Source organism: Oncorhynchus clarkii, chromosome 17, assembly GCF_045791955.1.
Source record: "Oncorhynchus clarkii lewisi isolate Uvic-CL-2024 chromosome 17, UVic_Ocla_1.0, whole genome shotgun sequence".
In the NCBI taxonomy this organism is placed as follows: domain Eukaryota; kingdom Metazoa; phylum Chordata; class Actinopteri; order Salmoniformes; family Salmonidae; genus Oncorhynchus; species Oncorhynchus clarkii.
In genome coordinates, this window is record NC_092163.1 from 68,352,158 (window position 1) to 68,369,117 (window position 16,960).

At 45.1% G+C, this 16,960-nt stretch overlaps 1 protein-coding gene across 4 annotated transcripts in view; it reads left to right on the plus strand.

Moving 5' to 3' along the window:
• LOC139371321 (forkhead box protein J3-like) overlaps positions 1–16,960 on the plus strand; it is a 146,101-nt gene that overhangs the window by 72,349 nt on the left and 56,792 nt on the right. For all 4 annotated transcript variants that reach the window (XM_071111640.1, XM_071111643.1, XM_071111641.1 and 1 more), the window contains exon 2: positions 4,496–4,963. In XM_071111640.1, the coding sequence (XP_070967741.1) occupies positions 4,640–4,963 (324 nt within the window). In that variant the 5' untranslated portion in view covers positions 4,496–4,639. The remainder of the gene's footprint in view (positions 1–4,495; positions 4,964–16,960) is intronic.

The following is a 16,960-nucleotide window of genomic DNA, read 5'->3' on the forward strand; positions in this document are numbered from 1 at the left end:
AGCCAGTCTCCAGATCTCAACCCCATAGAAAATCTTTGGAGGGAGTTGAAAGTCCATGTTGCCCAGCAACAGCCCCAAAACATCACTGCTCTAGAGGAGATCTGCATGGAGGAATGGGCCAAAATACCAGCAACAGTGTGTGAAGACTTACAGAAAACGTTTGACCTCTGTCATTGCCAACAAAGGGTATATAACAAAGTATTGAGAAACTTTTGTTATTGACCAAATACTTATTTTCCACCATATTTTGCAAATAAATTCATTAAAATTCCTACAATGTGATTTTCTGGATTTTTTTCTCTCTCATTTTGTCTGTCATAGTTGAAGTGTACCTATGATGAAAATTACAAGCCTCATCTTTTTAAGTGGGAGAACTTGCACAACTGGTGGCTGACTAAATACTTTTTTGCCCCACTCTACCTTTGAATATTACGAGCCTGCTGCTGCCTTCCACCCCTCAGTCAGACTGCTATAACTATAATAAACACACAGAAAAATACGAGCCTTAGGTCAAATCCGGAAACTATCACCTCAAACAAAACGTTTTTTCCGTTCAGTATTTTATCTAACGGGTGGCATTCCATGAGAAGTTAGACAATTTCACCTGGTTAATATTGCCTGCTAACCTGGATTTCTTTTAGCTAAATATGCAGGTTTAAAAATATATACTTGTGTATTAATTTTAAAGGCATTGATGTTTATGGTTAGGTACACATTGGAGCAACGACAGTCGTTGATCGTTTTTTATAAGATACGTTTAATGCTAGCTAGCAACTTAACTTGGCTTACTGCATTCGCGTAACAGGCAGGCTCCTCGTGAGCAGGTGGTTAGAGTGTTGGACTAGTTAACTGTAAGGTTGCAAGAGTGGATCCCCCGAGCTGACAAGGTAAAAATCTGTCGTTCTGCCTCGTTCCTAGACCGTCATTTAAAATAAGAATGTGTTCTTAACTGAATTGCCTAGTTAAATAAAGGTGTAAACATTTATTTTTTTTTACGGCAAAATCGGCGCCCAAAAATGCCGATTTCCAATTGTTATGAAAACTTGAAATCGGCCCTAATTAATCCTCCATTCCGGTTAATCGGTCGACCTCTCTGACCTCTGGATAGAATTGATGCTGCCAGCACGTTCATGCCTCTCGATTGCCCCCCCCCCCCCTCCCTCCCCTGGCTGGCAACCCCAGACCATGCCTAGCCTGTGGTACATGTGCATCGGTCCTCCCCAGCATCGGCAGGCCGGGGCCTGTCTCTCTCTGAGGCTCAGCCCTACCCCTGGCTGCCTGTCTGTCACGGAACCTTGCCCTAATGAAGGCAGGAGGGCTGCTGTGCTACTGCCTGCTCTTCATCATTCCTGCCACAGCCAAGGTTCACTAATTAAGACGCTCGGCCCTGCACATTATAAAGCATCTGGATCATTAGCATGGGGTCAAATGGCATTCGTTTTGGGGGGGGGGGGGGGCACTGTCATCAACCTGCTGTCTGTCAGCTGGCTGACCTCTCATGGTGAGCCAACGGGGTTTTGGCTGCATCCTAGCCCTGCTTCATAATTAGAATACAGTGGATCACTGCCACTGTGTTACAGGTTAGGACCGGCTCTAGAGAGCGACACACAGGTTAGGACCGGCTCCAGAGAGCGACACACAGGTTAGGACTGGCTCCAGAGAGCGACACGCAGGTTAGGTCCAGCTCCAGAGAGCGACACGCAGGTTAGGACTGGCTCCAGAGAGCGACACACAGGTTAGGACCGGCTCTAGAGAGCGACACACAGGTTAGGACCGGCTCCAGAGAGCGACACGCAGGTTAGGACCAGCTCCAGAGAGCGACACACAGGTTAGGACCGGCTCCAGAGAGAGCGACACACAGGTTAGGACCGGCTCTAGAGAGCGACACACAGGTTAGGACCGGCTCCAGAGAGCGACACACAGGTTAGGTCTGGCTCCAGAGAGCGACACACAGGTTAGGTCTGGCTCCAGAGAGCGACACACAGGTCAGGACTGGCTCTAGAGAGCGACACACAGGTTAGGACCGGCTCCAGAGAGCGACACGCAGGTTAGGACCAGCTCCAGAGAGCGACACACAGGTTAGGACCGGCTCCAGCGAGAGCGACACACAGGTTAGGACCGGCTCTAGAGAGCGACACACAGGTTAGGACCGGCTCCAGAGAGCGACACACAGGTTAGGTCTGGCTCCAGAGAGCGACACACAGGTCAGGACTGGCTCTAGAGAGCGACACACAGGTTAGGACTGGCTCTAGAGAGCGACACACAGGTTAGGACCGGCTCCAGAGAGCGACACACAGGTTAGGTCTGGCTCCAGAGAGCGACACACAGGTTAGGTCTGGCTCCAGAGAGCGACACACAGGTCAGGACTGGCTCTAGAGAGCGACACACAGGTTAGGACCGGCTCCAGAGAGCGACACACAGGTTAGGACTCGCTCCAGAGAGCGACACGCACACAGACACATGACAGACCATGCAGGGTTAGGTTTAGACACACACAGAGACCATGCAGGGTTAGTTAGGGTGAGGTTTAGACACCGAGTGATGTGGCTTGTGTTGAAATGCAATAATTTGAATAACAATCTGGGATTCCTGTGTTCAATGGTACTTAATGAGAATACGGTATTTATTTGCTCTAGGAGAGGGTTGGGCGCCGACCGTGCCGCTCTGCCATCATTTTATCATGATGAATCACTCTCATTAGCAGGTCCTGACTCACCTTTTATTTCAATTAGCTCCAGAGCCGCTGTGGTGTTTGGTAGTGTCATGTAATAAAGCAGCAGTGAGCTATAAGTGCTGCTACTGCATCTCCTTTCAGATCGGGGTCTGTTACCACTAGACTGAGGTTTCAGTCGGTGAGCTGCGGCAACACACTAACCTAGTCTCTGTCTCTGTCAAGGGCATTCCTACTGCCCCTCAAACCCTCAGCGGCCTGTGAGGTATTTAATACAGCAAGGCGGGCTTATGAGGACACATACAGAGTGGAGATTCCGCTCTCTTTCTTCTGCAGGACTTTCTCTCCGTCATAGTGCGGTGTCACTCTACACAGGGGGCTTGTTTTGCATGGCGGCATGCGTTCACCTATCTATGCCTGTACATTTAGGCCTCTCTCTGGTTTAAAATAGAAGCAGGGCCGCGATCGCAGAGAGAAGCTGTTTGTGGGTGCAGAGGACTGAGCTAAGGACTGTGGTTGGCACAACTGCACAGGGCTGCTTGTTTACGTCAGAGGCTCCGCCTGTGGGAGAGAAAGGGGAGGGGAGTTTACTAACCTCACGAGGGTCGCAATTCCTCATGAGCCATTCCACCATTTCGCTGGCAGTTGTGAAAACAATTCCCCATCTAGCATGGGCAGCAGAGCAGAGTGGGCAGGGAGAGGGAGTGTTAATCAGCTAACTTGCAGGGGTGGTGGGATATTTGGGGTTAGAGTACCTGTGTGCTGGCCTGGGATCAGGGGTTATGAGTAGTTGCTAGACAGCCCTGCCTGGTGTTATGAACACGACTCAGATTAGTTTCTCTATGTGGTCACAGAAATTGCACTACCATAGCTCAGGAGTGTAACTGAAGACATGGCACAGACTTGGCCAGACTGAGTCAATCAAACCTGCCGGTGTCCAGTATCTGTTTACACAACCACACTGCCTATATGCTAGTGATGGAGGAAAAAATCAGTACAGTTACAATATTGTCCAAAAATAATATTGGGATGTATCAATATTTGACTGTAAAAAAATACAACTATTAATATATTCACACGTACGTGTATGTTTTCCTTCTACTTTAGTTAGCACTAGTGGGCTGTACTTGCTCCAGAAGTTCTCCATCTTCTTTCCTAATAGTGAGCCAACATGTCTTCAGCACTTATTGATAAACTCGTTTTGTCATGCTCTCCCTCTGCTGCAGACATATGGTGAGCAGTATGTGTGGAACATCAAATCACAATAAAATAGAAGTATTGAATCGAAATACATATATAGAATCGTGAGAATCTCTCTTAACCGCAGGTAGCCTAGTGGTTAAGAGCGTTGGGACAATAACTGAAAGGTTGCTGGTTCAAATCCCCGTGCCAACTAAGTGAAAAATAGATCTGCGCTGTTGAGCAAGGCACTTAATCCTAATTGCTCCCGTAAGAGCATCTGCTAAATGACTAAAATGGCAATGTAAATATTGTATCGGCATTTAGTGTCATTATTATTTTATTGCCAGGTCCCCGGCATTTCCCAACCCTTCTATATTCACATGAAAAATGGGAAGCATCCACATGTTAAGGGAGCCCTGGTATTTTGAAAGTACCAAAAACCAGTCTGCAGTGTACAGTTTCACTACAGGAAATATGGAACTAATTTGATACTGAATACTTAGCTAGCTGCCAGACATGTTTGTGTAATTTAGTTATGCTCAACCAACCTCATTGTTAGTGTAATTTCCAAATGTGTGTAGCTGGACTAAACTAACTAAACTAACTAACTAACACTAACTCTGCTTCTTCCTCATCTTCTAGGTTTCACTCAGAGACAGCTAGATCGCTGAAGCCCTGAGCTGGGGGAGCCCTGTCCTCAGCCTCCACTCAACTCACCTGGCTTGCATTTTACCCATCAACCCCCTTCTACCACGCAGACTCGCCGCAGCCCAGCCTGTCGTCACTATGACGTCGGAGCTGGAGAGTAGTCTGACCTCCATGGATTGGCTGCCTCAGCTGACCATGCGGGCAGCCATCCAGAAGGCTGATGCCCAAGGGCACCACGGGGGGCCGGGCATGGGCAAGAAGAGTGCAATGCTGGACCCCAACACCACTCTGGACCAGGAGGAGGTCCAGCAGCACAAAGACGGCAAGCCGCCCTACAGCTACGCCAGCCTCATCACCTTCGCCATCAACAGCTCGCCTAAGAAGAAGATGACCCTGAGTGAAATCTACCAGTGGATCTGTGACAACTTCCCCTACTACCGGGAGGCAGGCAGCGGCTGGAAGGTAAGATGATGGACAGAAAGGAGCTGGAGTAGAATGGATGTCATTCTGAGCTGATGTCATGACAGAGTGTATGAGATGGTTTGTAGACATGGAGTTAGACATAAAGCTAACTGTCATTCATAATAATCACCCACACTGTTATTTCACTAAAGCTCAAAGTGAGACTACCCACTCTATATCCACTAAGTGCCTTACATCTTTGAGTGAAATAATAGGAGCAGCCCTGAGAACTGTGTGATGTGTACAATTCTGGATGAATATTCAGAGCGAGAGATGGCCCTATCTGAGCAGACTAAATAGCCCATTCATGGGTGGTATTATTCATTGCAGTTGCCTTGATAGGAGAAAGCCATTATGTAGGAGAGAGAGCCAGTTCTGTGTCATCTCAAGGAGCACGTGATATACAGAGATGAAGCTATGCTGATTGCCTTTTACAGAGCCCAGATAGAAATTGATATTGTTTTTTCCAGTCAGTGACATTTATATGGACTAGAATGTGAGGCTCTGCTTTATTGCAGCCAGGCACAATGTATGTAGCCCATTTCCTGTGTGTGAGAGCAAGTGAATCTATGGAAGGGGAAGAACGTATCCAACAATATTATAAAATTGAGTTGAGTTGGCGTCAAGTCAACTCTGTAGATATGCGATATCTTGCTAAGGATACTAAACTTTAGTGGATAATGACCTTTTGAACATATTTTAACATCTGTACTTTATGGTGATGTTGACTTGTATTCAGGTTGACAATCTTCAGGTTGTGATGTTAATAATGTAATGGCATTACACATGTTTTACTCCGTTCATTTATTTCCATTTTCTAAGAGCAAAAGCATGTAGTTCAGTTAGCAGGGTGCTAGTCCTGGGGATGCAATCTGCAGCAGTAGTCATCCTATCCTCCTACGTTGTATCTACTAGGATATGAATGCACCTATAGCGTGTGTTCTAGTTCCTTTTAGTGGGCGTGTGTGAGGGTTGTTGTGAGCATGTCTGGGTGAGGTGAATGTAGGTCGGATGCAGTCATCGCTCCGCTATTCCCCCAGTGATGTCGGCGCGCTGCAGGAATTTAGGAGCCAGAGCACGCACACGTCTGCTCTGTATGATAATGCAGGCGGTGCCACTGAGATGAGACCGGGCTAATCCAGGCGCCGACAACTCATTTAATCATCTCAATAGAACTCCATTAGCCTACGCTTTTAAGAAATATCAATAAGTGCTGTCAATAAGAACAGATAATTCATCAAGGTCAATAAAAATATGAATGCTGCGTTTGAAGGAGTGAATATGCACACAGCGACCACGAGCAGGCATTTAGACAGAGGCTATCTTACACACTCACTAAAGCACCTTTTTGACAATGTTTTTAACTCTGAAGTGATGCAGAAGAGTCATGATGTGGTCTCTTTCGATGTGGGCCTGTGCTGTAGGGCAGGTGCTATAAGTTAAAGGTGTTGTTTGGGACCAGCTAGAAACGCACGGCCTCTTCCTGTATTATATGTATTGTTGACCCAGTATGCCTCTTACAAGAATACTTGCCTAAGGATGCATCATCCTTTCTGTAGTTTCCCCCTCATCCCATCGTATCTATTTGTACCAACATCACCGAGCAGGTTACATAATAGAATCATGTCTATACATTTTATAGAGCTTCTTGTATTCTAAAATGGACCCCTCTCTGTGTGGAGTCCTATCCTCCGTTCACTTCAATTCAATCTTGCTGCTCAATCCCATCCATTCGAGTCCACGTCATTTCAATATTGGATATGTGGAGCTGGCCCTAATGACTTTCTCCAGATTAAATGGCGAATAAGAGCGGTCCGGTCTCTCCCAGGTTAGGAGGTGTTTCCTATCAGAAGCTCTCGCCTCTTGAGACTTTTTAATGCTATCAAGACATTAAGCTGTGGGTCAATTTCTAAGCTTATGAGTTTGACACTGTCTGGCTCCTTCCTGAGCGTCCACTAATGAATTTAAAGCGATCATGTCCTGCCTGGGTGTCTAACTTCGTCCCTGCCGTGACTTGCTTTCTCCGAGCACACAGCATATTGCAGGGGTTCACACACTCTTTTTGGAACACAACCCAATTTTAATATCTGAAAATTCTCTATGTGAAAACTGTGAGAAAAAAAAATGTAATTAACATGAATGTTTACTTTTTTATTTGGGGCTGTAGCAGTCAATTGAAAAACATTTTAACACTTTCTGATTGTCTTCTCAACTCACTATCACATACTTTTAATGTGGGGCGATGGAAGTCAATTGCAAATGAGTCTGACATAATGGAGGTTATTTCACCAGCACTAATGAGATGGGTGTGCTTGATGCATGTCGCGTCAGAGCTTCTCCAACCTGGATCGATAGTTGGCTTTAATACAGAGGAGAGCACTGAATCCAGCTTTACACAGATCTAAGCTGGCTCAGGGTACCATGAGTTTTATGGAGCTTTCAGTACAACTGGGAATTCAAATTGTCAGTAATCTTCATGTCGGAAATTCGGACCTCTTGAAAGGTTCCCGAGTTGGAATTCTGAGTTGGATGACCGTTAAACTATTTTTCTCAGTCTGAGCCCTTTTTCCCCCGTGTTCCCAGTTGTCTTGAACGCAGCATTAATGCTCAGAGGGAGACTGCAGGAACCAAAACTCCTCCGTAGTGACCTGTGAATGCGTTGCCTGCAGCATTTGGTCACATGACAGCTCGATCAGCTGTTCAATTTCACTTACCGGCATGTCAATTGAGCCAGGATCACAGTCAAATGGATTGGGAAGTAGGTCCTCTTACAAGCATTGGAGGTGAGCAGTCATTACTCGTGTGGGACACCAGCCTGGTCTCATAGCAGCCGGGACACTTACTGATGTTGTTTTCTGTTAGAAACATGCACCGCCAAGGGAACGGGAATGGTTCACTTTTGAGAAACTCTCTCCAATTATAATTCTTTCCTCTGAATACACTGATTTGGTCACTCATCTGTAGAATATATATTTCCTCTGCATTCTTGTATTCAATTTCCCAAATCTTTCTGTTACATAGGCAAGTGGACACCTTTTCTTTTCATTACACAAGGTCAACCAAGTCTTTTTTTTAATATATTATTATTATTATTATTTTTTTTTACATCCATTGTGAATGACAACAGTTCCTCTCTCAATGCGAAAACTCTTTCCAGCACTCCCCCTCGATAACCACCAAGCCTTGGTGTGAAATAGAACATTGTCTTGCTCTGATCCCATATCTCCACATAGTTTTGCAACAGGCGGTGCAGTGGATGTGATTTGATGTAGTTTACAATTGAAGTTACCTGCTGCAGTATATCTCTGAGTTCTGTGCTCAGCTCTTTTGCCGCTAGTTGCTCTCGGTGTATCGTACAATGTGTCCATATGGCAGAGGCAGACACATTCAGAACTAGCAGTCAGAGGCCTGCCCTCTGTCCCGCCATGTTCAAAATAATATAATAATAGTAATAATATAGTCACGCAGCATAATGAACATCCCCTGTGCTGTTTCTTGCTTGGGAATTGTGAGACTGAACAATATGTAGCAAGTATAGCGAACAAAAATCAATGCATGGGCATCTCGGCCCTCACAGCTAACGTCCGTTTTGAAGTTTGAGTTGTTCAGTCAGTTTCCTCTTGATTGCTTTTAATAGCATACATTCTTTGTTCAACAGTGTTTTCTGACAAAGGTATTGATGTGAGTTTCTCTGCCTCTGTCTCCCCACACATTGTTTTCACCGTATCAATTGCGTCCAGTAATATCAACGTCTCTGCAATAGTGTGGTTTCATAGCATAGCAGTGCTAGCCTTTCACCGTAAGAATGATTCAAGTGCAACGCTCAAGTGTGCCCTTTTCCTGTGATCATTTCTATTTTTAAGGTAAACCACATTACAATGATTTTGAGATGCAAAGATTATTTTTTTTCCCGGATTTTGGAAATTCTCCCGCTACCCCATTTCATATCAGACGACGCCACATGAGGTCGCGTCCCGTAGTTTGGGAACTGTTGGCTTTATAGGCTACCGCTGAAATGCATTAGTGTGGGATCCTTAGTGGTGCAACACGCATAAACCTCAGTGTACAAGTATTAAATGTCTAGATACTAGAGAATTACCGGGATCCCACCCAGTCAATGCAAAAGCGCTTATTATCTGCAGAGATTTGAAATCCATGTTTACAAAACAGGTTTATAATCCCGCTAAGAACCGGCCGTCTAATCTCTGAAAACGTGTGTCCGGCGGAGCCACGCCCACAGATGACACCGCAAACTCCTCCGCAAACTCCTCTTTGCTCCACTCCAACTCCGGGAAACAGGATTGTGTTAGTAGGGCTGGCACAGTTACCTAGAACTGTGTAACCAATGGCTAGAGATGAAGACATTCATTAAAAAAACAGCCATAACCTTCCAACAAAATTATACACACTACCGGTCAAAGTTTTAGAACACCTACTTATTCAAGAGTTGTATTTTATTTGTACTATTTTCTTTATTGTAGAATAATAGTGAAGACATCAAAACTATGAAATAACACATATGGAATCATGTAGTAACCAAAAAAGTGTATTTGAGTTTCTTCAAATTGCCACCCTTTGCATTGATGACAGCTTTGCACAGGCTTGGCATTCTCTTAACCAGCTTCACCTGGAATGCATTTCCAACAATCTTGAAGGAGTTTGTTGAGCTCTTGTTGGCTGCTTTTCCTTCACTCTGTGGTTCGACTCATCCTAAACCATCTCAATTGGGTTGTGGATGCCAGGTCATCTGATGCAGCACTCATCACTCTCCTTCTTGGTCAAATAAACCTTACAGAGCCTGGAGGTGTATTGGGTCATTGTCCTGTTGAAAAACAAATGATAGTCCCACTAAGCGCAAATCAGATGGATGGTGTATCGCTGCAGAATGCTGTGCTAGCCATGCTGGTTAAGTGTGCCTTGAATTCTAAATAATTCCGTGTCACCAGCAAAGCAACCCCACACCATCACACCACCTCTTCCATGCTTTATGGTGGGAAATACACATGCGGAAATCTGTTCACCCACACTGTGTCTCACACAAAGACACGGCGGTTGGAACCAATTTGGACAGATTTCAACCGGTCTAATGCCCATTGCTCGTGTTTCTTGGCCCAAGCAAGTCTCTTCTTATTATTGGTGTCCTTTATTAGTGGTTTCTTTGTAGCAATTCGACCATGAAGGCCTGATTCACCCAGTCCCTCTGAACAGTTGATGTGTCTGTTACTTGAACTCTGAAGCATTTATTTGGGCTGCGATTTCTGAGGCTGGTAACTCAAATGAACGTATTCTCTGCAGCAGAGGTGAATCTGGGTCTTCCATTCCTGTGGCGGTCCTCATGAGAGACAGTTTCATCATAGCACTTGATGGTTTTTGCGACTGCACTAGAAAAAACGTTCAAAGTTTTTGTAATTTTCCGTATAAACTGACCTTGATGTCTTAAAGTAATGATGGACTGTCGTTTCTCTTTGCTTATTTGAGCTATTCTTGCCATAATATGGACTTGGCCCTATTTGGTAAAATACCATCTTCTGTGAAGGAGAATTTTTGAAAATTGAAATGCATTCCAGGTGACTACCTCATGAAGCTGGTTGAGAGAATGGCGAGAGTGTGCGAAGCTGTGAAGGCAAAGGGTGGCTACTTTGAAGAATATAAAATTCATATTATTTTCTTTAACACATTTTTGGTTACTACATGATTCCATATGTGCTATGTCATAGTTTTGCAATGTAGAAAATAGTAAAAATAAAGAAAAACCCTTGAATGAGTAGGTGTTCTAAAACTTTTGACTGGTGGTGTGTATATGTAATTATTTATACAGAACAAAAATATAAGCTCAACATGCAACAATTTCTAAGACTTTACTGAGTTACAGTTTAAGGAAATCAGTCAATTCATATAAACCCACTTGGGAACCAGGCCCAGCCAGTCAAAATTAGTTTTTCGACACAAAAGCCATTATTACAGACCGATATACTCCTCTGTGGAGGTCTTGAGCTGGCCTGGTTACTCATGGTCTGTGGTTGTGAGGCCGATATTGTCCAAACAACACAATACATAGTAAATTATATCCGACTATCAATTATTTAACATTTTTTTTCCCATCACTATTGGCCCCTTGATTTGTCACTAGACTTCACTAGATGATGTTTTGCTGTTGCCACGATGACGTCACTGCACCAATTTGCCTGCGGTCCCCAACATAGCATTTTCAAACCCCTCTCCCGCCGCACACCGGGAGAATGGTTTGGAACATCTAACCCTGGCAATTTGACTGGTAAACTCATGGGTACACTCCCAATGGCTGTCTGGTATTATGATGATTATGATTACAATTTCCATTGTAATGTAAAATGTTCATTGAAATTATGTTAACTGAAATGGAATGTATTTTTTTGAAATGTCAGTCGCGTTTAATCAACAAATCACACCACGTTGATGGGTACACTACCTGCTTTTACTTCCTGTATTTACTTCTGCTTTGCTCCTCACAATGGCCGGCACTCCACCCATTATGCCATCATTGACTTGAATGCCCCTGATGTCCATATACATACTGTTGTATTATTGCAGTACATGCAGTCTAAATGTGCAAAAAAAATTACAATATATTTTTGTATATATAAAAATAATGGGGACTGCAGTCATTTGGCTGGCCAATTACAGTCATCCAAAATTTCATGACCGACACAGGCTTGTGTGTTAGTGCTCTCAGTTCTCTCCAAAGGAGTCCCCTTGGCAACAGTATAGATGGAGACTTTCCACAATATACACACACACCTCATCCAACAGCTTCTGACTGTGTTGCCACCCACTCCCATCTCAAATATTGCTCCCCACACCGAATGTCGTCCAGAGCAGGCAGAAACTCTTTCCCTGCAGAAGATTCCCTACTGCGTCTCTCGCAGGTGAGGGATGCCAAAGAAAATGTAGAGCAATTCTCAACCAGTTTAAAAATTCCTGAAATATTTGCTTTTGAACTTAAACTGTTGAGGAGGAGATTGTTTCTACTGGCATGATTCCCCCCCCCCCCCTCCCCCACACACACACACACACACCTGCATGCAGGGAAGCTGAAAAAATAATGCATGTGGCTGCTGATTGCCCAACAAACACTATCTCCCCTACTGCAGCCACAGCTACTGTGACATGTTAATAGAGACATGTCTCCTCCAGTGTCTGAGGCTATGTCGGCCAGTCTGTAAACTAGAGCTGGGGTGTGGTGTTGCCTTCTGCAGTGGCCCTGGACAGAGCTCGCCTCTGATCTCATTATAAAATGCAAATACACAGCGCCCTAAACAGATCAAAGGTTGGTCTTCCTATTTGATGGTGCGGGCTTAATATTGGCAGCCTGGAGACGTCTCTATTTTTTTTAAAGAGGTGATTTGGAGAGCTGACGTTCCTCCGGGACATTATTTACTTTGGAGAGAATGTTGTTGCTCACTACTGTAGTGACTGACTACAGCACAGAAATCCCAGGCAGCTCCTTCTGTTGCTTATTTAAATGTGATCAGCCAGGTAAGAGTATTTGCACTTTCCTCTGCCCCTGCAATCTCCCACAAGCTTAGGTTTCAGGGCGTGGAATGGGAAAGTGTCAAATTGCTTCAATGCTAAACTGTGATGCCTCCATCTGCTCATCCAGCCTGTATCATCATTACGCTGTTAAGCAAGCATTTCCATTTTAAAAGCTTTGCTGATATTGAATAATTCAACAGCTCAGATACACATTTAGGCAGTAGCCTAACACTAAAGCTTATTTTTCCTTATCCAAAAAATCTGACATTTTAGAACCCCGGTCTTATCATTCTGTATCAAAGGGAGTGCAGTGCAAGTGAGAGCCTTGTTTTTTGAGGTGCATGTGGGAATATCTTTAGCGACTCCGTCTTTCCCCAGATTGCTGTAATTTGTAGATGCAGCAGAAGTGGATGTGTGGTGGCCTGGTGGCGGTAGGGATTCATTCGGCAGCCGGTTTGATCCTGCTGTGAGCCCGTTTCCCGTGTTAGGAAGCTCCTGCCTGGCAACCCACCCACCAGCCTCACCTTAAAACCTCCTCTGCTACTGCCACCCACCGCCTCCCCACTGCTCGCGCTCTGCCCCTCAGAGTGGGCGGGGAGGACATGCCGGTTGACATGCCCTGGATCCATTTGGCAGGAGCTGCTGTCCCCACACCCCGCTGAGTGAAGAGTCAACTACAGTGAGGAGGAACATGAAAGGGCTCTGGCTCTGGAGCCGTCTCTTTTGTGGCCTGTATGTACTGATTTAGACTCTGTTCTTATATGTAACAGTATATCTTCCCTGCTCATGACCATGACTTCACAGTTCAGTCTTATCTATAGGTCGCATACAACCAATCGTAGCCTAAAAATGAGCTTTTTACTCTGTTTTGTCTTTCTGTGCCGAGCAATGCATTTTGCTGGACAGTGATGCACTGTTGTGCTCTGGACAGGGCGCACACTTGCTGAGTCACTGCTCCAGGCCTTTCCAAAAGCACTGCATCTCTCTGTTATGCTGGAACGGTACTCAGCCACTGAGCGCTACAGCAACAGTAAAGCAGTGGGGAAGCAGGATTGGCTGTAGAGCCACTCAGTAGCTGGGGATAGGGTTTGGACTTATACACTATACACCGCAGTGATACATCCTGAGCAGTACATTGAAGTACATTATAGGGATGAATTTGGAGTGGCTGAGATTTACCAATGCATATTTAATTGAGGAAAGGGGTGGTTCTTCTGTATTTCCAGATATGTTCCAGATCGCTTACGTGGGACTGAGATCATTACCTCCAATGGGCCGTGCCCATGCCTCGTCTCAGATCTGGAAATGGATCCCGCTCGAGGGGGAAATCACTCTCGCTACATAATTAAAGTTATGAACTGCAAAGAATTTTAAACACTTTAAAACAACTCATAAAACTGGGGAAATCATTAGCTAGTCGTCAGGTTCTTCTGTAGGGACAACGGATAGTGTGAGAATCCTAGAGTCATCATTTTGTACCCAGTCAGATTTGAATTGAAAATCTTGCATTGTAAATGTGAATTATTTTCAGAGGTTTGTCCATTTGGCCTTTTTGTCATGGTGTTCCTGATCTATGACCTGTCATTGTAAGGGCAGAAACAGTCTGATGACAGTCCGTGTGTTTTGTGCAATTGTGACATAGCAAAATGTTATCCTGTATTTAAAGCCTTATCCAACACTGTAATGCGATGTCTGAGGATAGCTCTGGACCACCTGACTTAAAAAGGGACAGCTTGATTAAAAAGCTTTGAATAAAGGTTCATGATGATCGTACAAAACATAGGCCCCTGCTAGACAGTGAAAGCTTAATCATGGCTCTAGTGTAAGAATACTGTAAAGCCCAATCATGAAAGCATCAGCTTGGCCAGTCTAGTCTTTATTGAAAGCCTACTCGTTAAGGCAGTCTGACCTAAGCATGGCCTCTCATAGGTTCTGTGATTTTGCCAGGAGAGCGGGAGAGCGAGGGGGGAGAGGGAGGCGCTGAGCCATAATGAATTCTACATGCTATAAATAGAGCCCAGTCCTTGGAATCCGCCTTTAACTCTGAATCTGCCCTGTTAAATCAGCCTAAGCTGGGCTAGACCGGCTAGTGCTGCTGCCGCTGGCTTCTGCTTTATAAAGATGTTCATAAATGCTCTAGAAACCATGAATGATAAAACAACAACAAAATGTGTCTGAAGGATTTCATCCCGTCTGTCTCCGGGTCTTTGTTTGATTGAATTAATAGTATCCGTAATTGAGGTAGTCTGCTCTCCCTGTAGATCAGTTTGCCTCCTGTGAAGCTCGCCACTAATTTGTCAGCTTTTCTCCCGTGCTCAGCGTTTCCTTTTTGAAAGAGAGAGAGAGCTCCAGCCATAACTAATTAGCAGAAGCTGTGAGGTCTGTGGGAAGGTCCAGGGATCAGGAGACTAGCTGGTGATCTGGCCAGAGGTTTGGAGGCTGGCTGAGGTAAACTCTCAGCTGAGCATAATGTAGTTACACCTACAGTACAGGGATCTAAGCTATGTTATGTCGCCTATACATCCACACTGCTGATCACTGTCATCTGATAGGAATTAAAAACAGAGGTAGCCAGCTCAAATCTTTGGTATGCTGATGTAATCAGCATGGTTAGTAGTCTAATTATAGTGCGAACATTGCTGGCCAACGTTGTTTCATTTCATCTTTGTTTAATCCGTCCTTTCTCCACCATGGTAATTACTTAACCCCGATCACCCCTTCTGTCATTCTCCCAGAGCTAATAGCCTCACTGCTGCTTGCAATCTCCACTTTCTTCATTTAAATTCATGTGGTGAACACCAAGATATCTCTCTAAGTGGAGAGTATAACATTGCTAGTTATTGACGTAGTGATCAGAATGTCATTGCCACAAATCGTTTTTTGTTGTATGTGTCTCTCTCTGGCCTTGCTCGCGTCAGGACGGCCTATGAGAGTGAAAGTTGATCTCCATGCCTGCGGGGTCCTCATTGGGGTCAGCGCTCTATGGTGAGGGGGACAGTGACACAGCTGTGGCAGCGGAGCGGAGAGGAACCAGTGATGGATGACATGTCAGAATGGGCTGCTCAGTCTTCCCCTCCGCTCCTATTGACAGCCACAACTCTCCCATCCAGCATCGGAGGGGCTAATCGCAGGTCATGGCAGCCAGGGATATGACACATAAATATCGCTGGTTGTAATTGCTCGTTTGTCAATGTCACCATTCTCAATGTATGTTTTCTGCAGTTAATTTATCCAATGAATGTCCCATTTAACAAACGCAAAGAAATAAATGGATGAAAGTAAATCTTCTACAAGGCAGGGACTGTGTAAGCAGAATGGCTTCCTACTGCAAGGTAACGATAAACACTTAAACATATTTGTTTCAGCTCTTCCTGGTGATTGATAAGATTCCAGTGTACAACCCAGTCTGAACACTGGCAACAAGTAAGTATAGTCAAACTGAGCTACTGTGAATGTCAGCTGCGGTTTTGCTCAGGCTCTATGCAGGCTACAGTAGGTAGATGTTGTGAGTTCTGTCCTAATACAACAGTATGTATATGGAGATCAGAGTGGGTGGGTCCCAGACTGATTGGTTAGCCCTGGCTTTGAGCCCTGCAGCCCTCTTCCCTGACCCTACAGCCTGTAGCTCTTCTAGCCGCGAGGCCAGAGACTTGTAGATAACCTGTAGCCAGTGGGTTTGGCGACGAATATGAGGTGAGCGCCAGCCAATGAGAGCATACAGGTCACAGTGGTGGGTAGTATATGGGGCTTTGGTGAACCGCACCCGCCCGCCCGATAGACTACATCCAGTTTGCTGAGTAGAGTGTTGGAGGCTATTTTGTAAATGACATCGCTGAAGTCAAGGATCGGTAGAATGGTCAGTTTTACGAGGGTATATTTGGCAGCATGAGTGAAGGAGGCTTTGTTGCGAAATAGGAAACCGATTCTAGATTTAATTTAGGATTGGAGATGCTTAATGTGTGTCTGGATGGATAATTTACAATCTAACCAGACACCTAGAATATGTGGACAACTACAAATACCTAAGTTCGAACCGTCCAGAGTAGTGACGCTAGACGGGCAGGCAAGTCCGGGCAGCGATCGGTTGAAGAGCATGCATTTAGTTTTACTTGCATTTAAGAGCAGTTGGGGGCCACGGAAGGAGAGTTTTATAGCATTGAAGCTCATCTGGGGGTTTGTTAAAACAGTGTCCAAAGAAGGGCCAGTATACAGAATGGTGTCGTCTGCATAGAGGTGGATCAGAAAATCACCAGCAGCAAGAGCAACATCATTGGTCTATTCAGAGAAGTCGGCCCCAGAATTGAACCCTGTTGCACCCCCATAGAGACTGCCAGAGATCCGGACAACAGGCCCTCCGATTTGACACACTGAACTCTATCAGAGAAGTAGTTGGACAACCAGGCGATGTAGTCATTAGAGAAACCAAGGCTGTTGAGTCTGCCGATAAGTATGCGGTGATTGACAGTCAAGCCTTGGCCAGGTCGA